At 35.1% G+C, this 24,806-nt stretch overlaps 1 protein-coding gene across 1 annotated transcript; it reads left to right on the forward strand.

Moving 5' to 3' along the window:
• Window positions 1-1,417: 1,417 nt before the first annotated feature.
• LOC128232555 (uncharacterized) lies at window positions 1,418-18,931 on the forward strand. The gene is made up of 7 exons (XM_052946191.1): window positions 1,418-1,525; window positions 5,558-6,230; window positions 7,034-7,098; window positions 9,408-9,509; window positions 10,199-10,279; window positions 10,613-10,819; window positions 16,915-18,931. Exons 2-7 carry the CDS (start codon window positions 5,690-5,692, stop codon window positions 16,960-16,962), a joined length of 1,044 nt encoding a protein of 347 aa, XP_052802151.1. The 5' UTR covers window positions 1,418-1,525; window positions 5,558-5,689; the 3' UTR covers window positions 16,963-18,931.
• Window positions 18,932-24,806: the final 5,875 nt, after the last annotated feature.

Here is a 24,806-nt window from a genome sequence, read left to right on the forward strand (position 1 = left end):
GATCTACAAACGTTGTTTTTATTTTACTTTCGTAAGGAAAGTTCATTCATGTTTTGTTTCCCTAAATTTGAGATTGAAGAAGAGACTATCTTAATTTCTACATAACAAAATCCCGATGTTATTTGGAAATAAAAGCATCAAAAGTTTAGACATTTAATTATTTCTACCAGAATCGTTCATTTCATTCAACGATTAATAATGAACTAATTTAATGTTATATTTGCCTTTATTGTAGTAATTTATCAGTTAAGTTATTTGGTGGTGCATTTTTTTTTATAGTTTCTTATATAAGTTTCGTTTTTAAAGAGGCTGGTATAGAACTACCAAGTGTTAGGTATTTTAGGAAATGTATTGTAGGAAATCCTGTTCCTTAAGTCATCCAGAAGTCTAATTTTGTCGAATTTGTAGCAAGAATTCGACAGTCGTAAATGTGCTCAAATAACGTTACACCTTTCTGATATCATTCCGTAAAAGGAGCGAAAATTTGCATTAGTTGTTTCATTATTATAATTTATTATTATTATTATTATTATTATTATTATTATTATTATTATTATTTTCATCTTTATTATTATAATTATTTTCATCATAGTTATTATTTATTGTTTTATGCTTGAAAAATACGTCGTTTTTTTTTCAGGAGCAATTGATTTTTTTCATGTTGGTCCAAGTTGGATTAAAGTTTTTGATAATTTCCTCTTTTTTAAATTTGCGTGCATACATTTTTTCCCATCCCTATTATTTTATGCTTTCAAATATCGTTTTATCCATATAGATTTTAGTTAGCACAAAAAAAAAATAATTCCGGTTTATTGTACCATGCAAACTAAAAAAACGTGTGTGTTTTTTTGTTAATATCGTTTTCTACATCTGTCAGAAAGTCAGCAAGATGGTCAATCGGAACGCCTCGGCCATTATCCAACAGAAGCTTGCTTGCCGGAGACGGTCGAGTTGTTGATAAGAGTAATGATTGGATATTGTAGTAACCATAAATCATACAAATTAATAAATCTGTTAATAATAACAGAACTAATATGAAAACATATGTTTTATACAGTTGTAATTTTTGTGTATAATCTTGTCTTAATTTAATTTTCTTTCTTGTTTAATTAAGTATTGGCTATAAAAGGTGTACATTTTCTACCGTGTTAAAAATCCATCTATTTCTTTATACTCTGAGAATATTTTATTCGTAGTTGTTATGATTTTTAATCGAATTAAACTACGTGTTTCGAGATAAAGAAATATACACAAACGTTGAAGTAAAAAGTAAATGCACACCGTGACATGTACTGTATAAAAGGTGCGAGAACAAATGTTCAAACAAATAACATACACAAATGATGCTACTTCGTATACATGAATCATTATAATAAATTCCGGGGTAACAAGAAACATACAGAAGGGAAGAGAAGTCATAAAATCTAGGAGTGTGTTTGATTTATCACGTCTGTAAACATGTAAATGTGATTGATTTAAATTTTGGAGAAATAGTGTTTAGTGTCAAAGCACTGGAATAAATAAGGTAAGCAAATAGTTTCTAATCAGTTGCCACAGACGAAGTTAGCTTTTTGATTGAATTCATCCGCGAGCGAAAAAAACGAAAGGGATAAGATCCTTTGAATAGCTACAATAAAGAGCCGAACCTTTATTTTTACTTGACCAATATTGAATTCCTGTAGAAACACAATACTGTACGCAATTCATAAATATATATAAAAAATGGTTTTCATACACATGTGTATGAAAATCATTTTTTGTATTTATAATTCAATGTTTTAGTTAATTTACCCTTCACAATAAAGTTATATTGTATAAATGAATTCTATTTCAAATTCAAAAGTATTTTTGTCATATATAAACCGCTATAGTTTGGATACATGTGCAACGATGCACCATTTCCCCAAGGAAAGCGGTACGCTGCCATCGTACTACACCACTGCTGTATCCATATCTAATATTTATAGTCTTGATGATGGCGTCTTGATGGTGTATTTATCCAAATGAATTTGTACAACTGAGATGCATGCATATAAAGGTAGCAAAGTATATCTATGGTCAAAGTTTACTTACAATGAAACCCTTTCATCAGGTATATTAATTAATATTCTATAAATGTATCTTTATATTCACTTGAATAAAAACAAAAAACAAAAACAAGATTTAACTGATGGCGTTAATGCCTTTCAAAATTAAGTCATATTTCTGAAATGAATTAAATGAATTTTATTTCAATTTAACTAGTATTTATGTCAAAAGCTGCTAGTTTGGACACACGTGGTGAAGATCTATGCCTGTCACAGGTGTGTAACGATCCACTGCCCCCCCCCCCCCCCCCCAAAAAAAAAAAGAAGAAGAAGAAAAGCGGTTCGCTGCCATGGTGTAACGCCATTGATGTGTTCTAATCCAATGTTTATAGTCCCGCTTCATTTGTGAAAAATCTTTCCTTCGCGTACACATACTCTCTCTGGTACTCTGGCTCCTGTAGGTCCTATTGAATAATCACCGTCGAATACAAACTTAGTCATTTTTGTAATTTCATCGTTTATATATATGCGGGTAATTTGAGTTCCTTTCTCCATTGCAGCAGCTCGTTCCTTTTCATTCGCGAAATATATTTCACTATCATTGGTCTTGATCTTTCTCCTGGCTTTCCCAGTCGGTGTGAGATATCATTGCCACTTTCAGTCAGGACCAGTCCTTTTTATCATTCAGAGTGACCACTATAAGTTTAATGTTTCTGTCGGTATTTTATGCTTTTACAGTGTTTTACTTATATAATGTTAATACTACATTGTTTCGTCCTGAATACTGCTCCATTCCATTCATTTTATTTGCCTGCATAATAACAGACTCTTCTTGGTCATTATCTGAGGCCTTTTAATCTTTTGCTCAGTATTTTGTTGTTTCAAATTGTCGTTCTCTTTTTGTGTTTCAAACACGCTTGTGAGGTTGATAGAGGACTCGTGGTATAGGTGTCCGCCTCTCAAACAATAGGTTGTTGGTTCGATCAACGCAAGGGGTAGTATTTCAAGGATTCTCAAAACGGACACCAGTACTCGTTTCTACCCAGGAATAGGGAATTATTATATAAGTCTTGTCTCAGATTATCTTTCACTTGGTCTTACATTTATTTGATGATTTATTTCATAGACCTGTCATTTTTAAGGACGACATTGTTGACCTTTTCACTAAGTTATATATTTTTGTAATGTATTACATTGATGGTTATAGAGTGCCTACGTACTTTTAAAAATAATCTATTCTAATTGAAGCAACATACAGAATTCGCAATTACACTAAAATATTTACAATGTCAACTGTAAAACATCTAAATTTAGTTCAATCGAATACAATGTACTTGAAATAGAAAGAGAGGTTTAGTCTCAGAATAGTTTATACGGGTTTAGCTAAAGAGTTATGAATGGGTGCTGCACTCTGGGATGGGCACCCTTCTGGGTGCTGCACTCTGGGATGGGCACCCTTCTAGGTGCTGCACTCTGGGATGGGCACCCTTCTGGGTGCTGCACTCTGGGATGGGCACCCTTCTGCATTCATAGAATTGAATACTTCTTTTGTTTTGATTAAAACTTAAAAAACGATACAAAAATGACATTATTACTTCAATTAATCACAATAACTTACAGATGCAAAATGTTCAAATTATTTTCAGCCCGACACAATGTGCCCTTTTCCCCTAGCTCACTGTCCCTTTCCTGCAGCACAATGTCATTTTCGAAACCTGGCTACAATCCTTATTATAATTTTAGTAATCATTATTTCTTTTCACTTCGTCACGTTATATATACATTTCGGTGAAGTGTTTACTAATACTACGGGCCAGATTTAGTGTTAAAAACTTAAAATCGGTTATTATTACTTATAAAGAAAGAATGCTTCAATAATGTTATGGTGTATATTTCATCTGGATAGAAAATTCTGATCATCACTAAACCATCCAACCTGCTCTGTTCAGAGTTTTGTTCGATTTGGACCGCAGACACATGTGAAATATTAAGTTGATATATATTATAATAAGGCTGTTAAGGCCAAAATGGCAAAATAAACCATGGCACCCAATGTACCATGCTGTTAATACTTGTAACACACATGTTCACCAAGCAGCATTAGATAACATTCTTGTGTAGCATTAAGCTTATAAGTGACATTGTGCTAATAAGTGTATTAGGTCTGATGGCATTGTGCTAATGGGTGTGATATGTCTTATGACATTTTGCTAAAGGAGATGATATGTCTTATGGCATTATGCTTATAAGTGTGATATGCCCTATTGCATTGTGCCAATGTGTGTGATATGTCTTATGATATGGTGCTAATGAGTGGGATATGTCTTATGGGATTGTGCTAATGAGTGGGATATGTCTTATGGCATTGTGTTAATGAGTGTGATATGTCTTATGGCATTGTGTTAATGAGTGTGATTTGTCTTATGATATTGTGCTAATGAGTGTGATATGTCTTATGGGATTGTGCTAATGAGTGTGATATGTCTTATGGGATTGTACTAATGAGTGGGATATGTCTTATGGGATTGTGCTAATGAGTGGGATATGTCTTATGGGATTGTGGTAATGAGTGTGATATGTCTTATGGCATCGTGCCGATTGTTCTGATATTTAACGGTCTTTTTTTTAAAGCAACTTAGAGCTACTAAAATACATAAAGCTACTTTCATATATATGTTGAGGTGTTTCAGAGATCTGTACTTTCTCCATTCAATGTACATTGTATGTTTATATGCTATGAACATTGTATAATGCTTTACGCAATAAACTCATATTGTATCGTATCGGCTAAACTGTTATGCACTAAAATGAAATAAATTGACAAGTACTGAGAACTGCTAAGAGCTACTATCAACTTCTAAGAGATACTTAAAAAGCACTTTAAAATGTAATAATGTTATGAAATAAATTATTATGACAAAAGTAAAAATTCAGAACGGAAGTTTATTTTCAAGTTGTTTTTGCGTATTTATTGACAATCTGTTCTCCGGAAGCTTCGATGACATATAATGTCTTTGCAGGTTGTTTATGGGTATTGATAAAGGCAGAGTTTCTTTTATGACATTTATAAAGGCAAACACCGCGTTCAAGGCTTCAAGTTAATAACTTACTAGTAGTTAGATTTGAAGCTGGAAATATATGGAAACCAGCTAGAGTGATTAGAATACACATTGGCCACTCTTTTGTAATTCAAACATTGTGTTTCTTATCCATTATACCGCATTAGTGAACATCGGTTACTCGAACGAATGGGAAACAAAACATAGGCAATATATTCAATTTGTGAAGATCTAGCTAAAAATGGAAAAACTTCATTTTTTTCAAAATGTATAAGATTTTGCACATGTCATTTTTTTCTAATCTACAATTTATATAATATTTACAAAGTAACATAGTGTGGTAGAGTAAACTTATAATACTTTTGCAAAATATTCGTTAAGCCTGATTCAGAAATATCGAAAGGACATTTTCAAGTTATTAATACAACTGTATACTACAATGTGCTAACTATGTGTATGTTTGTTAATCAGCACACTCAAGTAGAGTAAAACTGTAAAAGACAAGCACAGGAAGTTCAAGATCACCTACATTTGGCGGAAATACTACGAGCTGACAGGGAAGAGCAAGATCGCCTGCATTTGGAGGAAATACTACGAGCTCACATGGAAGAGCAAGAGCAGCAAGACAGAATGTTTGCCCTTGCAGTGCAAGAATCTATAACCCAAGAAGAAAGGGCGAAAAGGGGTGGCCAACATTGTAGAAACAGAGGGCGGGGAAGCTTTCTGCATCAAAATAGGAATCAAAGATCTCGAGGAATAGGCAGAGGTCAAGGTCAGGATAGGACACATCAGGGGACTTTTGACCACGAGCTCGCCCTGTCTCTACAGTTAGAGGAGAGTGAAAGGAAACCAGCATGGAACAGTGACGGTTGTACACTGAAAGACTCGCTAACCCAAGCAGAAATGGCACAAAGGAATGGCCAACATGGTAGAAACAGAGGATGGAGAGGTTTTCGTAATCAAATTTGTCACATATTTCGAGGAATGGGCAGAGGTCATGGTCAGGAGAGGACACATCAGAAGACTGTTGACCATAAGCTAGCTCTGTCTCCACATAGAGAGGAGGATAAGAAGAAAGGTGTCGGGAACAGAGACGATGGTGCTAGGCCTAATGTGGTCCCCCCTGTAGCCCCACAATCTGCAGGTAATTGGTATTGTTTCGTTTAAGCAAGTTTATGTCAATGAAAGAATATCTGCGTAGTAGATGGCTCACTTTACAAGCATTGAACTACTCCCAACTGTCTTTTTTTGCCTTATTGACACTAACAAAACATAACATTCTTCTTTTATACGCCCGTTCGTATAAGCGATGGAACTGTAGTTTCTCCTGCTGTATATCTAAGGCGGGCGGGTGGCAGTATGTTGTCCGTTCGATAACTTTAAAAGCCTTCGTCCAATCATCACCAAATTTGGTCAAAAAGTGTATGGGCATAATATTTTCATAAACCATATTGCTCAATACACTCGAAAATTATCTTACCTAATTAAAACATAACTGATCTTCTCTGGTCAATAACTTTAGAAGGTTCTGTCCTCTCATCACGAAATTTAGTCAGGATGTGAATTGAAAAAAAAATGTTTTGGACAAGTTCGTTAACCATCAAAATCGCTTGATGATTTTGGAGTTATCGCCAATAGAAATAATAGAAATAAACTGAAATCGGTTTTGTCCTAACCAGAATTTTAATGACTTTGTCATCACCAAATTTGGTCAGAATGTTTATGGGCAGAACATATAGATCTGTCAGGTTTGATGACCAGCCATGTCGTCTTAGTTACCCCAGTGTAGTGAACATTGAATTGGTAAAAAATTCTAGTGTCCGCTCTTTGAATTTGGCTTAACATACAACCATTCATCACCAAACTTGTAGTCCTAAAACTAAAACGCGCGGATTTTGCGACAGTAGACGCTCTTGTAATACTATCAAATGTAAACTTTATGTGCAGGTACTCTGCGGAATGATCATCGAATGCAACAAGAAATGAGAAGTTCTCGCCAGGACATACAACAGGTTTGTGTGTTTGTATCTCAGTTTATTTTTATTTTTACATTTACAACCAGATTTCTTTTTTTGTGTCACAGTGCGTCACGTTTTTGATAGTTCCTGAATATTTACACTCAAGCGGTTGAATGTATAAATTTTCTTGCATTTGTGTTCCTCTTATACTAAAAACCGCGATTGTGGCTGGTGTTATGACCTTTTATTCTGGTAAGATGCTTATTACATTGTTGAAACAAATGGTTGCATTGACAATCAGTATTTTAGTTGAAAAGTCCGGATTTTCAGAGTGAGATTTGTCATTGATTCTATGGCCGGAGGATGCTTGGGAGGGAAGATTTCTCCTCGTAGTAATGCGATTTGGTGTGTAGGTAGCTTATGATTATAACCTTCTTCTAAGAAGCAGGAATATTGTTTTGCATATGTCTCGCTGCGTCGGTCGGTCGGTAGACCAAAGCTTTTCCGATAGATAACAAGAGTAGACTTGTGCAAACCTTTCTCAACTAAAACTTAATAGGGCGGTTGGTTATGAGTAGCAGATGACTCCTTTTGATTTTGAGTTCAGTAGGTCACGGTCGTGGTGTCATTGAACACAAAAAGCGTGTCCAATGCGAAATAAATAATTGGCTGTCATTGGGAGGGGATGTAGATATTTTGCAAATATCACGCGTGCTCTAATAATGGCTATCCGTCCGACAAGACCTAATCAGGGCATTTGTCAGCTAAATGTTACAGGTGCTGCTTTGGAGTTGATGGTGATTATGTTACTTACATAGGAAAATGGGTTACGCTCAATGGCTTGAGTAAGGTTCAAATTAAAGTGTTCAAACTTGGTATGTAGCAAGCTCTTATGAAAAGATATTTTGAGATTGTATCTGAGGTTAGTGATGTCATTGTACATGTTATTTGAAATGGAAAAATGGTTTTCTCTCAAAAGCTCTTGTTAGAATGTGTGTATGGGGATGACATTTGACGTGTTTGTGTAGTGATAAAACTTGTACAGAAGGCTGATGTAAAAAGAAACAGTGAGCACGTATTTGGGGTAAGTAAGGTCAAGGTCAGTTGTGTTGCTTCTTAAATTTAAAAAAGGTTTTCCATTCAAAATGTAAAAAGTAGCTAACGGTAATGAAGCTGGGTACAAGGTTAATTAAGTAAAGATGTAAATTGGGATTTATTGCTTTTAGGGTCTGTTGGTATTTTAAATCAAATGAAAGGATTCCGCTCAATTACTCAATTTAAGGAAGGTCATGCTGAGATGCACTTTGGCGTTGATTGCTGTTAGGGTAATTAGGGTCAGGGTCACTGTCACTAAAATAAGAAAATGGTAAGATGAAGCTGATGGCTGTCTTGTGTAAGCACCATGGAATTGCATTTGGGTTCTAGGTCAAGGTAATTGTGGCTAAAAATAGAGAACACAAAATATTTACTAAATCACTAGAGTTTATATTAAGATGTGATGATAAAACTCAGTATATAGGAGGCTCATGTGAAAATGTACCCTGGATTTGGATTTAGGTGTCAAGGAAGCTGTTATAAAAATAGAAAAAACGGTTTCTTCTAAGTAACTTGAGTATTGAATAAAAAAGGTTCTATACCTTGAAAATTGTCTGCAGAATAACCTTTGGTTTACATTTTTGGTGATGGAGTCAAGGCTTATGTCATTTATTTAAAATAGACCTGTTAGGATAAGTATAGTGAGATTATTTTTTAATAGTGATCCTTTTAGGAAAGTTCGGTTGGGATTCTATAAGGGGTTGGTGGTCAAGTTTAGGTCATTCTGCTGGAGTGCTTATGTATAGACTGATGTATTCTGATAAAACTAAGTGTAGATACTTACCTTTGGGGGTAACTTAATTTTGTTAAGAATGAAGTAGAGTGATTATACTTGGTATATAGCAAGCTCAAGTGAAAATGACTTTAGTTTGTAGGAATATTGAGAAGATTTCCAAATTGCACTAATAAAAATCGAGTTTTATGAGTTTTATAAGATTGCAGTGTTAACATTTCATCGTCTTTGAAGCTTTATTTTTCAGCATTGTAGTTGGCTTATACCAGAGTGTGAATATTTTTGAATCAGTATTTTGGGAAGTGCAAAGTAAGTGAAGTTCAACGGACGCGTTGTAGATATTTTTGATGTTTGTAGTTTTTCCAGGGTTTCAAAAATATTGAGCCAATTTGCGGTTTTGAACTTGGGTTCTGGTTGATTCACAAAAAAGCACGCACAAATTCAAACCCTTGCAAAAAAGCAATCTATAGTATGAAGCAATCGATAGTATCCTAAGATCTTATGACTACAGTGTTGTTGTTTTTTAAAAATCCAGGCAGTGGCCGCCAGTCAACAGGAGTTACAGCATCCTCACCAATCTCAACTTGGAGACCTTGATGCTGCGCAACTACAATCCCAAAACCACCACAGGTTGCAGGTACAAAACAGGCGTGGGGTTAGGTTTCTCACGGAGTTATTATAGTAACATACAATGGAGGCGATATACACTGAGTGCTTTTATATTCATGACGCCATCTTTGGTTGCAATCTCAAAATTCGTCGTAACTAAGACCAGATTCACTTAACGTGTACACAACTCGTCGTGGCCAGAGTGAGAAATATCACGACGCAAACAGTACACATGGTTCTACATATGTCCGTCAAGTTGAAATTTTGGCCGAGGATTGCATTGTTAAAATACAAACAAATCTAAAATAGTTCACACGTGTAGAAGCAGAAAATAGCATAGTCTTGTATAGGCGTAGGAATATCTGCATACATTTATGTCAAAAAAGTTATTTAGAAAATAACGTCACTTACTTAATTGTTTGTTTACATCGGCTTTGACCCGTGCTGACCCATGTGAGGACCCCGTTGAAGTCGAGTGATTTCTCACCCTAGTGCCAGTGAATGAAATAAACAATTTGGCATCATAGTGTTGCAAGGAACAGACTTATTAAAACACTAAACAACACATGTTCATAATAGACTGAGTAATCAAGTATTCCTGTATAGTTCTTTTGATACCGTGTTTGTTGTTAAATCATTTTTAACAGTAACTTTCATTGTAGGAAACTTGTTGGTTATTGTTATGTTAATATGCATTGACGCTGCTTCCTGTTACAGCTGGGCAGAAGAGGGAACATTGTCAGGGCTCCTGCAATGCCTGACGTATCTGTCTTGAATGATGACGTAAATGGTTATGAGGTAAGATTATTATCAATTGTTATCAATTACATTCTGTTCAAAGGAAAGTAAAGTATCAATCTGATTTTTAAGGGTGCATTTTTACAGTCCCAAACTACGTTACAATTATGTTATATGATTTGTTATCTTTTAATGAAGGCTTCAAGCTTTAGTATGCAATCATTGGTTCATCGATACCACTTCAGATTCTTGTAAAATTCAGAACGTTCTTGTCTACTAGAATCTTGATCAAACAAAAAAGGAGGCAAAGCTAAAGCTAGGAGTACAAAAATACACGTTTTGTATGTGATCCTTATAAGGCATGTTTCTAATCGAGATAGTTTAAACAAACAGGCTCTTTTAGAACTGGAAGAGCGTAATGTTGCTAGAGGCTTGACTACGAAGGAGTGCTCCAAACTGCCGACTAAGAGATACAGACAGACAGACAGACAGTCGGAGGGCTGCAGCGTGTGTATGGAGGAATACAAGACTGGAGATACACAGAAAACATTGCCCTGTCTCCATGTATTCCATGACTCCTGCATTGACCCATGGTTGAAGGTAGTTCACTTCTTACAACTGATACGTTATCTCATTTTATTGTGTAATCGAGCTAGTAGGACCCCAAAGTTTTTAAATATGTTCAGCTCTTTTTATGTAAAAAAAACAGGGTGAGTTACCGGGAAAAAAACATCCCACAGATCTTCGCCTGACTAGAAATTTTCTTACAGCGTTTTAAGGGTTCACAAGAAAGACCATAGATGAAAGTGTGCTATGAATATAATTTATATGTTGAAAAAAAAATAGAAATGAATATTCGTGTATCGGTTTCAGTTTAACCCACGTGCTTGCTCTCGTCAATCAATATGTACAATAAGGGGTTTAACGATACGCAAAAAAACGTATCGCTGTATTTGGTGTAATAGGCTAGCCCCGTATCACGATATTGCAAGATATATTGGTTTTTAATGAAATGTTCGATTAATTGCATAAGCACGATTAAGACTGATATGTGTATTCAATGATAAAGGCTTTTCATCACCATGTTATTGTTGTTTACTTAGTTATATGTTAATATAATATGTAAGAAGTTCGTATTACAGTTGCATATGTTTATTTAACAGTTTTTAATAGAATTGTTATTTATTTGTTGCAAACCCAGCTATTCGAGATAGCATGTAACCTAAATTTATACTAAAACTGGGAAACGTACTTTAAACGGAATGAGGCAATATAGCAAATACAGTATTCATCAAGTCTTTACTTGAACTATTTCTAGGTTTTATTTGCTTTATGCCTGTCATCGCTAGTCGTTTGGAAAACTATCAGGTATAAGCAGAGTATAGCTTTAAAATAAATCTTCATTTTTTTTTAAAAGGGAGTAAGGCCAGAGTTTTTTTATCTTTAGATTTACGGGAGATTTTTCAAAAAGTTGGGTAAGGAGGAGGAAATAAAAATAAAAATAAAATGCATAAAATGTCCCGAAGGAGAAATAAATAAAAATAAAACGGATTTTTCTCCGATTTTTTTTATTTTTTAAATCTTCTTATATCATGAAGACAAAACACACCTTACTTGTGTCAGCTATTTCATAGGCTGAAAAAAGGGTGATAGATCACCATAAAGTTTCAAAAGCATAATTATAAGATCCTTTTAATGACTGAAAATATTGACCTCAACACTGTGGAGTTCAAGCGCTCATTGAAATTAATTGTATATATTTGTTCGAATGCATCTATGCATATGAGGTGCATATATTATCAACCCATGGATTTTATGAAACAGTCATGTCAGTGTAATAAAGAAGTTTAAATGGCCATTTCTAACCTTATGCCCACAGTATAAGCATATCCTTTCCATTGTGAAGTAATCAAACATTGAACAAAGTTTCAGACACGGTATAATAAGGAGGTCAAATGTGTTTTTAACGAAATAGTACCGTGACAATTTACCGTGATGTGGATTTGATATAGAAAAAATAACCAAAAAAGTCGACGCCCTGATGGAAATTCCTCTTCACTTCAAAGTTTGACAGGGCTTACGGATACACAGACAGTCAAAATCTACATTTATGTACTTCACCAAAGAAAATTCGGGAGCATTAAGATAAATTTAACAAGTGTTATATGTTTCAAAAAACCAGGTCTAAGAACTGATTTTAGAATCAGTCCTGAAAAATATCCTTCTAATTCCAGCTATGTCCGTTGGCAATAAGCAACGGATAAGTTTGACTTCTTGCACTGACTGCCAGATATCTTATGTTCAGATTTTTGGTTTTATCGGAAACACACACTATGTTATTATTACATCATTTTCAGTACTCTATAACGATTTAAATTCTAAATCATTATTAAACTAATTAAAAACTACGATTATCACGATACCTTGTGTTTTTCTCTTCAAATATGTGATCGTGAAGTAGTGTGTTCAATGCTCCCCAGAGTCAAATTCAGAAAAAATATCCATTTTGACTATGATGAACACGATATCATTTTGCAGTTTGTGTTTGTCAGAAGCTATACATTTTTGCACTGTAATCCAATTCATCCTTGTTAATATACGACGTGCGCCATCGACTTTTAATAGACGACAAAACAACCCAAGAATTTCTGTCTCCTTATTTTGACCGGAAGTTTCGCAATCATTCCACGAAACGCGAACAACATACTGAATTTATAAAAAAAAAATCACAATAAACACGCTTTAAGTTCTCCATGGTTTGATTTAACTAATGAAACATAAACATCGGAACGTTTTTGTTGTAAAACATTTCTATATAGCTGCAGAAATTGCGAGAAATAAGGGGTTTGACAAAAACTACTTTCACTTTTGACAGGACGTTGTTATGGTAACGGGTACCTGTTCTGTTTCCCCGCGTATTTCCGACTGGTTTACGTGGTTTGTGCAGTAAAAAGACCTATAATTAATGACAATTGGTACACCAGTTGGTTCTGGGATATGGGTTATAGAACACTAATTTTATTTTCTTCTTAACATTGGAGCAACGTTCGTCGGAAAAAAAAAAAAAATAAAACTACGAAAATGAATTTTATTTTTATTTGGGTTTTGCAATATTTAGGTACGGCGCTCCCGTAAATCTAAAGATATAAAAACTCTGGCCTAACCACTAAACAATTTATGATTAATTTAACGAAATTTATACGAATTTTATCCATTACTCGACCTCCCATGTTCAACCATTAAACCTCGTTTCATAAAGTTGGCGCCATTAATATAGCTATGTTATTAGACGATGACATTGCTAAAAACATGTATACTTACCAAATATAAATATTTGGCAGTTACAGAAGAAGCAGAGGATGCTCAACGACCATTGCGATATCAAAAATGACAATATCAAAAACAGATTCATTGTTTAGGCCTTATTTTCAGCACGTTAATTCCATTTCAAGTTTAATAAAGTTATATTAAAGGAGAAAATTTAAAAGACGGTGCACATCTTAAAAAGTATATTCAAATTCAATGCATTGCACATTCCTTAGAATGGCTACACATACATTCACTGCCTACTCGAAAGAATAATGTACCCAAATTCACTGCATACTTGAAAGAATAATGTACCCAAATTCACTGCATACTCGAAAGAATAATGTACCCAAATTCACTGCATACTCGAAAGAATAATGCTCCCACATTCACTGCATACTCGAAAGTATAATTCTCCCACATTCACTGCATACTCGAAAGAATGATGTACCCACATTCACTGCATACTCGAAAGAATAATTCTCCCACATTCACTGCATACTCGAACGTATGATGAACCCACATTCACTGCATACTCGAAAGAATAATTCTCCCACATTCACTGCATACTCGAAAGAATGATGTACCCACATTCACTGCATACTCGAAAGAATAATTCTCCCACATTCACTGCATACTCGAACGTATGATGAACCCATATTCACTGCATACTCGAAATAATGATGTACCCATACTCACTTCATACTCGAAAGAATGATGTACCCACATTCATTGCATACTCGAAAGAATAATTCTCCCACATTCACTGCATACTCGAAAGATTAATGTACCCACATTCACTGCATACTCGAAAGAATAATGCTCCCACATTCACTGCATACTCGAAAGAATAATGCTCCCACATTCACTGCATACTAGAAAGAATAATGCTCCCACATTCACTGCATATTCGGAAGAATAATGTACCCACATTCACTGCATACTCGAAAGAATAATGCTCCCACATTCACTGCATACTCGAAAGAATAATGTACCCACATTCACTGCATACTCGAAAGAATAATGTACCCACATTCACTGCATACTCGAAAGAATGATGTACCCACATTCACTGCATACTCGAAAGAATGATCTACCCACCTGCATACTCGAAAGAATGATGTACCCACATTCACTGCATACTCGAAAGAATAATCTACCCACCTGCATACTCGAAAGAATAATCTACCCACATTCACTGCATACTCGAAAGAATAATTCTCCCACATTCACTGCATACTCGAAAGAATGATGTACCCACATTCACTGCATACTCGAAAGAATAATTCTCCCACATTCACTGCATACTCGAACGTATGATGAACCCATATTCACTGCATACTCGAAAGAATGATGTACCCACATTCACTGCATACTCGAAAGAATAATCTACCCACCTGCATACTCGAAAGAATGATGTACCCACATTCACTGCATACTCGAAAGAATAATCTACCCACCTGCATACTCGAAAGAATAATCTACCCACCTGCATACTCGAAAGAATAATGCTCCCACATTCACTGCATACTCGAAAGAATAATCTACCCACCTGCATACTCGAAAGAATAATGCTCCCACATTCACTGCATACTCGAAAGAATAATGCTCCCACATTCACTGCATACTCGAAATAATGATGTACCCACATTCACTGCATACTCGAAAGAATAATGCTCCCACATTCACTGCATACTCGAAATAATGATGTACCCACATTCACTGCATACTCGAAAGAATGATGTACCCACATTCACTGCATACTCGAAAGAATAATGCTCCCACATTCACTGCATATTCGAAATAATGATGTACCCACATTCACTGCATACTCGAAAGAATAATGCTCCCACATTCACTGCATACTCGAAATAATGATGTACCCACATTCACTGCATACTCGAAATAATGATGTACCCACATTCACTGCATACTCGAAATAATGATGTACCCACATTCACTGCATACTCGAAATAATGATGTACCCACTTTCACTGCATATTCGAAATAATGATGTACCCACTTTCACTGCATATTCGAAATAATGATGTACCCACATTCACTGCATACTCGAAATAATGATGTACCCACATTCACTGCATACTCGAAAGAATAATGCTCCCACATTCACTGCATACTCGAAATAATGATGTACCCACTTTCACTGCATATTCGAAATAATGATGTACCCACATTCACTGCATACTCGAAAGAATGATGTACCCACTTTCACTGCATACTCGAAAGAATGATGTACCCACTTTCACTGCATACTCGAAATAATGATGTACCCACTTTCACTGCATATTCGAAAGAATAATGTTCGGATACATTTTCTCCATAAATATATCTGCACAAATAAACGTTATCAAATATGTATGTGTTGATTAATAACAGCCACTGAATAATGAAAGGCAAGCCTCCTGGACATAAACAATGAAGCAATATGAATTCAATATATTTAACACATTGCTATTTAATTCAACAATCTTCCACAAAACTGTTTAATCATATCCCATCAGTTGACGTTTGTCTGACAAAACTTTAGTAATTACCTTTGGGACTACTGGGGCCATCCAAGTCCGAGCAACATATTGCAAAAATACATAATAATAATAAGGAAACATATTGTCAAAACAAAGTACAGTACAACCATACCGCTGCGTTACATCATAGTTGTTTGACTTGCATGAAAAGCAACATAACACTGATAACATGAAGTAGACATTTGGAAGCGTTGTAGATGCTATATTTGAGACAATCACACGAGGAGTTTCTTATCATGTCGCACGAACAGAAACTAATGTTTCAGTTTTAGGCACATGTATATTCTTTTAAGATTTGTTAGAGATACATATTTTCTGTTCACTGCTGCTTTAATTCCCAATGCAGTGAAAATATTATTGTTTATACTTGTTTACTGTTCTCGTAGATTGCAGGATTGTGGAAGGTAAAGTTTTCTATCGTAGACAATTCCACCCAAATAACGTCATGATATAAACGATATTTTTGTCAAGCGATTTCCGAATAAGTGCTAATCAAATCAACATGTTTTATATTAAATTTTAGTATGAAAGACACAGGAAACTGATTAAATGGCAGTGTAAGATCTTTGTTTTTTTTCTCATGGTCACAGATTATTTTTTTTTACATATGGTTGTGCCCTCATGAAAACATAGTTTCCTTGAATACCATTCTCATTCATCAGGTAGGATAATGCTAAATTGTACGCATAACATCAACGCTCTGGTGTACGAGGATGTTTAATACTTGCTGAAATTAATATCAAACCACAATGTAACAAATATTCTCCGTTAATCCTAGGAGTATTATAACTTTTTGGCTTCAACGATTTTCTTCTAAACAACTTGACTGGCTTTAATTTTCAGAACAGCGCAAGATGTCCGGTGTGCAGAGAAGTTGTTCACGTTTCCTGACTCCAGAAGAGCGTCTAGTTCAATTAACAGGAATGTTTTCTTGAAAATCCACACATTGTGAACAGATTATAGTGATGTACTGTAAACATGAATAGTGATTGTATATTTTTTGACAAGGGCTATGGATACAAGTTTGTCATGTTATTTCACTCAGCCTAACGCTATATTCATATGTATGGGTAATAGTTCAAATGTGTTCAAAGACTTACTGACGTAGTCCTTCTTTGATGGTTGATGTTTTCTGTAACCTTGGACATTATTAATCTAGTTATATTCCAATTATGAGCATATTCAGTACATGTAAATACATGAATTTTGAATTAGCTGACTGCTTTATCGACGTTTTTGAAAAAAATGTTGAAAATCGCTTCAATGTGTTAATTTGTGCAACAGTTAATATGTCATTGTTTTAGAAGAAAATTCATGTATACATGCTTTGAAATAGGAAACCATTTTTGGCCGCTGGGCCGCTGGGCCGCCAGGCCGCTAACTTCACGCCGCTAGGCCGCTGAAGTGCTCGATCGACTTTTTGGAAAAAAAGTTGAAAACGCTTCAGTGTGATAATTTGTGCATAAAACAGTAAATATATAATTGTTTTAGAAGATCAGGCATGTTTAATGCTTTGAAATAGCTGACTGCTTAATCGAATTTTTGAAAAACGCTTATAGCTTCAAAGTGTTAATTTGTGCATTCATACAGTTAATATGTCATTGTTTTAGAAGAAAATGCATGTATACATGCTTTAAAATAGGAAACCATTTTAGGCCGCTAGGCCGCTAACTTCACGCCGCTAGGCCGCTGGGCCGCTGAAGTGCTCGATCGACTTTTTTGGGGGAAAAAAATAAAAAACGCTTCAGAGTGATAATTTGTGCATAAAAACAGTAAATACATCATTGTTTTAGAAGAACATGTTTAATGTTTTGAATTAGCTGACTGCTTTATCGACGTCTTTGAAAAAAATATTGATAATCGCTTCAATGTGTTAATTTGTGCATAAAAACAGTTAATATGTCATTGTTTTAGAAGAAAATGCATGTATACGTGCTTTGAAATAGGATTCAATTTAGGCCGCTAGGCCGCAAGATCGCCAGGCCGCTAACTTCACGCCGCTAGGCCGCTGAAGTGCTCGATCGACTTTTTGAAAAAAGTTGAAAAACGCTTCAGAGTGATAATTTGTGCATAAAAACAGTAAATATATCATTGTTTTAGAAGAACAGGCATGTTTAATGCTTTTAGCTGACTGCTTTATCGACGTTTTTGAGAAAAAAAATGTTGATAATCGCTTCAATGTGTTAATGTGAGCATAAAAACAGTTAATATGTCATTGTTTTAGGAGAAAATGCATGCATATATGCTTTGAAATAGGATTCAATTTTAGCCCGCTCGGCCGCCAGGCCGCTAATTTCACGCCGCTTGATCGACTTTTTTGAAAAAAAGTTAAAAACGCTTCAGAGTGATAACTTGTGCATAAAACAGTTAATTTATATTTTTTTAAATTAAAACGTATAGAAAAATGTTCTGAATAGAAAACAATTTAAGGCCGCTATGTAACTGTATGAATAAAAAACTTTGATTTATCATTGTTTTAAAAAAAGACGCATGCTTGGAAATAGAGAGAAAAAAAATAGGCCGCTAAGCCGCTAGGTCGCCAACTTCACGCCGCTAGGCCGCGAGGCCGCGAGGCCGCTAACTTCACGCCGCTAGGCCGCTAACTTCACGTACATTCAACAAATAAACAAAACAGTCGTTCATTCGCATTATGGACAAAATTTGCCAAACTTTGTAAAACAAAACTATTGTTAGTAATTCCCATTTTTGACCGAAACACGGCTTAATTGTGATTGAACTTTTTCAGCTTTTTCCACGATATGCCAAACGACAATTATGATTAAAAAAAATCCTTTCGAACAGTTTACATTTCAAACGCACTTTTCATGTGATAGTTTAATTCTAGAATGTCTTGTTTCAATTTGTTTTGTCTGTACATGTGCTTTAATTGTCTCATAAAAAGAAACTTTTTTCATGTTTATCATTTATTCATAAATCATATATAAAGGCACAGCTCAATGGTTTTGAATAATAAAACATATTCAGAAAATGCTTAATTATATCTATACAATTTTACAAGTACATAAAATGTACATACATGTTATAGTAGAAGTAGCTATGTTTAAAACAAAAAGGTTTTTCTCCTAATCTTCAATGTTAAAAGGCTAGAATGCCAAAAATCACTGATATGCCAGCAAGAAACTGATATCACTGATATGCCAGCACTGATATAACTTATACACGACCACACTGATACCACTAATACACGAGTAGCACTGATATCACTTATACACAAGCAGCACTGATACCACTAATACACAAGCTTCACTGACATCACTGATTCACAGGCAGCACTGATATCACTGATACACGAGCAGCACTGATATCACTGATATGCCAGCACTGATATCAATTATACACAAGAAGCACTGATACCACTTATACACGAGCAGCATTGATACCACTATTACACAAACAGCACGGATACCACTAATACACAAGCAGCACTGATACCACTAATACACAAGCAGCACTGATATCACTAATACACGAGCATCATTGACATTCTGATTCACAAGCAGCCCTTATATCACTTATACACAAGCAGCACTAATATCACTTTTACACGAGTAGCACTGATACCACTGATACACGAGTAGCACTGATATCATTATACACAAGCAGCACTTATATCACTTATACACAAGCATCACTGATACCACTAATACACGAGTAGCACTGATATCACTTATACACAAGCAGCACTGATACCACTAATACACGAGCAGCTTTGATACCACTACTACACAAGCAGCACTGATGACACTAATACACAAGCAGCACTGATACAACTAATACGCAAACAGCACTGATATCACTGATACACAAGCAGTACTGATACCACTACTACACAGGCAGCACTGATACCACTAATACACAAGCAGCACTGATATCACTGATACACAAGCATCACTGATACACATGCAGCACTGATATCACTGATACACAAGCAGCACTGATATCACTGATACTACTAATACACGAGCAGCATTAATATCACTTATTACAAGCAGCACTGATATCACTAATACGCAAGCAGCATTGATACCATTAATACACGAGCAGCACTGATATCACTTATACACAAGCAGCACTGATTCCACTAATACACGAGCATGACTGATACCACTAATACACAAGCAGCATTGATGCCACTAATAAACGACCAGCACTGATACCACTTATACACATGATACAATATCAATGACACATGCCAGCAGCACTGATATTACTTAAACGCTATGAGCTCAGATATCACCGATACATCATCAGCTCTTATGTCGCTGGCACACCAGCAGCAATGATACACCAGCAGCACTGTTACGCCAGTAGCACTGATATCACTGTTACGCCAGTAGCACTGATATCACTGATGTGCCAGTAGCATCGATACACCAGTAGCACTGATATCACTTATATACCAGCAACACTGATACACCAGTAGCACTGATATAACTTATATGCCAGCAGCACTGATACACCAGTAGCACTGATATAACTTATATGCCAGCAGCACTGATACACCAGTAGCACTGATATCTCTTATACGCCAGCAACACTGATGCGCCAGTAGCACTGATATCACTTATATGCCAGCAGCACTAATATCACTCATACGCCAGTAGCACTGATACACCAGAACCACTGATATCAATGAAACTCCAGCAACACTGTTACCCCAGTAGCACTGATATACCAATAGTACTGATACGCCAATCGCACTGATATCACTTATACGCCAGGTGCTTTGATATCAAGAACACGTACGTGGTTACCAATGAAACAAGAGTTGTCACAGTAAGTGACAAATGTCCCCTAAGTACCATCCAGTTCAATAGATAATGCAGTGGATACTATGCCTACATTCAGGAAGGGCTATCATAAACTATAAGCGTGTGCCGCATGGGTCCTGCACGCGACACGTCGTCTTTATGTATCTAACACGTGTGCAAAATAGTTTTAAAATATCTCCGTGCATGACAATGTACGGCTTCTCTATCTACGTGCATTTTAATAACATTCTATATCAGGATTTAACTCTCAGTGTGACCATTAACTTTGAGGTTGGGACGTGGGTCTCGATCACCGAAAGTAACGAATGCGATTGTGTTCGGGTTGCATCCCTAAAATCGTCAAGTGAGATGGGATTACCTAAGCAATCAGTAGACCCTCAGTATTTAAAAAAAAAACACACACACACGAAAAGCTAAATTTCATCCGCGACAAAGTGTGCCTCCGGCTATAACACACACAGGCTGGCTGGGGAAAAGCTCAATTAAGATATCAAGCCTCATAACTCATCGCGTCTACAGACTCACTTAACTTATCCTTCAAAGCATCATTAGATTCTAGTATTATTCCAAGCGATCGAACAAACGCTAATGAAGTGTCAATGTTCAAGAAAAAACATGAACTTGACGACAGAACCGTGTCGCTGACTTCAGTGGCATGTTAAACTGCTAGAACATGGTAACATATCAAAGGTTCCATCTTGAAACATTAGATTTCAACAACATACAGATGTTCTTGAACTTTCTACTTGTAAACAGATGTTCTTGAACATGGATTCCGCACAAGACGATCATGCGAATCACAACCAATTCTTATCATCAACGACATTGCTAAAAATATAGATTACGATAAACAGTCTGACATATGATGCTACTTGATTTTTCTAAAGCATTCAACACACTGCCACGCCAGAGGCTACTGTACAAGTGCACGTTTTACGGTAACGAACAATATACAGAAGTGGATACAGGACAGGATGATACCATCGTCTCGAGAACAGCAGGTTGTACTGGTCTGTTCCATCTCCAATACTTGACAAATTCAATCTGGGGTGTCTCAAGGAAGTGTACTGGCTTGATACTGATCCTACTCCGTATAGGGAGCAGGAATTTTCAACCCCAAGACTTTTCAACCCCTTCTCAAAACGAAGACTTTTCAACCCTTAGACTTTTCAACCCCTATTTTAAAGGCTTTTCAACCCCTATCTGTTTGGACTTTACAACCCCTAAATCAAAGACTTTTCAACCCCTAGTTGAAATATTTTGATAGCCATATTGAAGACTTTTCAACCCCTATATCAAAGACTTTTCAACCCCTATTATTTTTGTCAGCCAGGTGTTGTCTTTTTCATTGTTTTTGCAACAAACCTAACCAATTGTTATTGAAATACAATTAAAGATTTGTTTGGCTTATTTGTTACACTTTTCTCCAAAGTATTGGATGAAATTTACAAAGGCTTTGCCTTGATTTACTAAGCACTTGATGGTTAGTGTTTTTCAAAATAATATTCCGAACATTAACAATGGTACGGTAAAGTAAGATTTTGATGCTTGGTTACCCCGAACATGCAATTGTTGTATTATTCTGAAGGATATTACATATTTCAGCGAATTCACATATATTATGTACAAAGTTATTACCATAATTTTGTTCTTTAAATAACAAATTTGAATAATTGCAAAAGAAAATGAATGCAAAGAAGAATTTACGGAACTTTCTCCTTTTTGTGCCTGTAGAATGCCAATAAAAACCTGAACTTGAACTTTCATTGCTTTTAAAAAGGTCAACAGTGCAAACTTTTTTTGTAGTACCATATTGCTATTTCAGTACAGTTTGATTATAGTTCTTGATACCGTATTATCTAAAAATTCAGAGTTTGTGGGTATAATTAACTAAAATATATTTTTTGTTTGGTTTTAAATCCTGAAAATCATACACAAAATGAATCAAGCTGCCCATTGTTCGGAATGATGGCCATGATATTAGAACCTTAATTAACTGTCACTTTCAAGTTACTATAACAATAGTGAATTGATTAGGTGTATTTATTTTTGTGTTTATAACGATGAGCTGTATATGCTTAAGTTAAATAAACATTCTGTTCTGTTCTGTTCTATAACCTCAAATTAAAGGTGATATGAAGCCCCCTAATCCCTTAGGAATGTATGACCATGTCACACATGTTGCCCATTAATGAATGTGCGACCTTCATTCCATTCTTAAATTGCATATATGAAAAGACAATACAATGCTGATAGCATTTTTTTTACATATATACCACTTTATAATAGAATGTCCTTACTTTTTTTTAAACTGAGAAATAAAAAAAACGTTAATAAAATCTTATGTTACACTTATGTAATTTGAAAGCATTTGGAACTCAATCTATAATACATTTTTAACATCTTTGAACTCAATGTATACTTTTGTATTTCTTAAACATTGTCTGCTAAATCTAGATATTTTGAAATATTAGGAAGATTTTTATTTAAAGTTCAACTCATTTTATTGTCTTTTTTATTGATGACAAAAAGTTTAAAAAAAAGTGTTTAAAAAACTAAAAGAAAAACAAACGCTGTTTCAATTAATTTATGGAGCAGTACCATGCACATAATATATTGTGTGAGGATTTCCTCAGGGAGATAGGGATTTATGGCTAAGTGACTAAATAGCTAAATGGACAGTCGAGCATTATTTATTTCAATGTAAATATTTAATGAATTATAGTATTATTATGTGTTTCAAGTATGTATATTTTGTATGTATTACATATTTTTTGTCTGTTATATTTTTAATCTTAATATATTCTTGATTTTTAAAAGAAATTTCAAAATAAATTGTTTACTGTTGTAGTTATTTTCTTAAAAAGGTGATATATTAAGGGGTTGAAAAGTCTTCGTTCATTAGGGGTTGAAAGGTCTATGTTTAAGGTGGGGTTGAAAAGTCTTAGCAATTTTAGGGGTTGAAATGACAAAGGGGTTGAAAAGTCTTTGATTTCACAAATGACAAAGGGGTTGAAAAGTCTTGGGGTTGAAAAGTCTGACAGCCCTCCGTATATACGATCTGCCAGAAAAGGTCTCAGAATATCTCTTGGGTCCGTGGATGCTTGCATCTTGTAGTCATTCATATTACAACAGTGAATGTAAAACTGACAACAACTATTAAAGATGGTCAAGCCTTGGAATTTATTTACATAAGTCTCTAAGCTGGAACACGCATTGAAAAAAACCCCATAGCGCTTTCACTTAGAGAAATAATATCAACGCCGGAAAAAAACACGAAGGAACGCTGTTACATTTAACTGAGACTGAGTATGCGAGACCATTCAAAGCATTTAATATTCAATCGCTGAGCGGGATGATTGATGACTTTAGAATTTTTTCAAGAGTTTATTGGCGAATCGGCATGTTTGCCTTTGACCATTTACAAACTGTCTAATTATGGCCAAGACACAAAAGTATATTGATTTATAAAGCAATTATGTGATAACATTACATATACATTCACAAAAGCAATATCCTAATAATATATACGAAAATATAACCATTAGAAGCAGCTAAACTTCTAGCTTTTCTTGTCTTAATTTCATAGCACTATATATAAACTTAGCTAAGTTTTGTAAAAATAAGTCCCTCTTTACTGACATCAAATATTTAAATTAAGCCATATTTGGCCAATTAAATTTAATATGATATTTTTTTCTAAGATCTGAATAGGCTGTACAACAAAGTAGAAAATGGTATTCAGACTCCACAGTGTCATGTGAACAGAGTTTACATTTTCTGTTGTCTCTGTTAATATTCGTATATCGACCAGTCTCTATTTCCAGTGAATGAGATGACAGTCTAAATCTTGATAATTCTTTTCGGTGTTTATCATTTTTGACACACGTTAAATATTCTTCAAATAAAAATTCTTTTTTAAATCTACAATAGTATTCCATT

The sequence above is a fragment of the Mya arenaria genome, chromosome 4 (assembly GCF_026914265.1).
Source record: "Mya arenaria isolate MELC-2E11 chromosome 4, ASM2691426v1".
NCBI lineage: Eukaryota > Metazoa > Mollusca > Bivalvia > Myida > Myidae > Mya > Mya arenaria.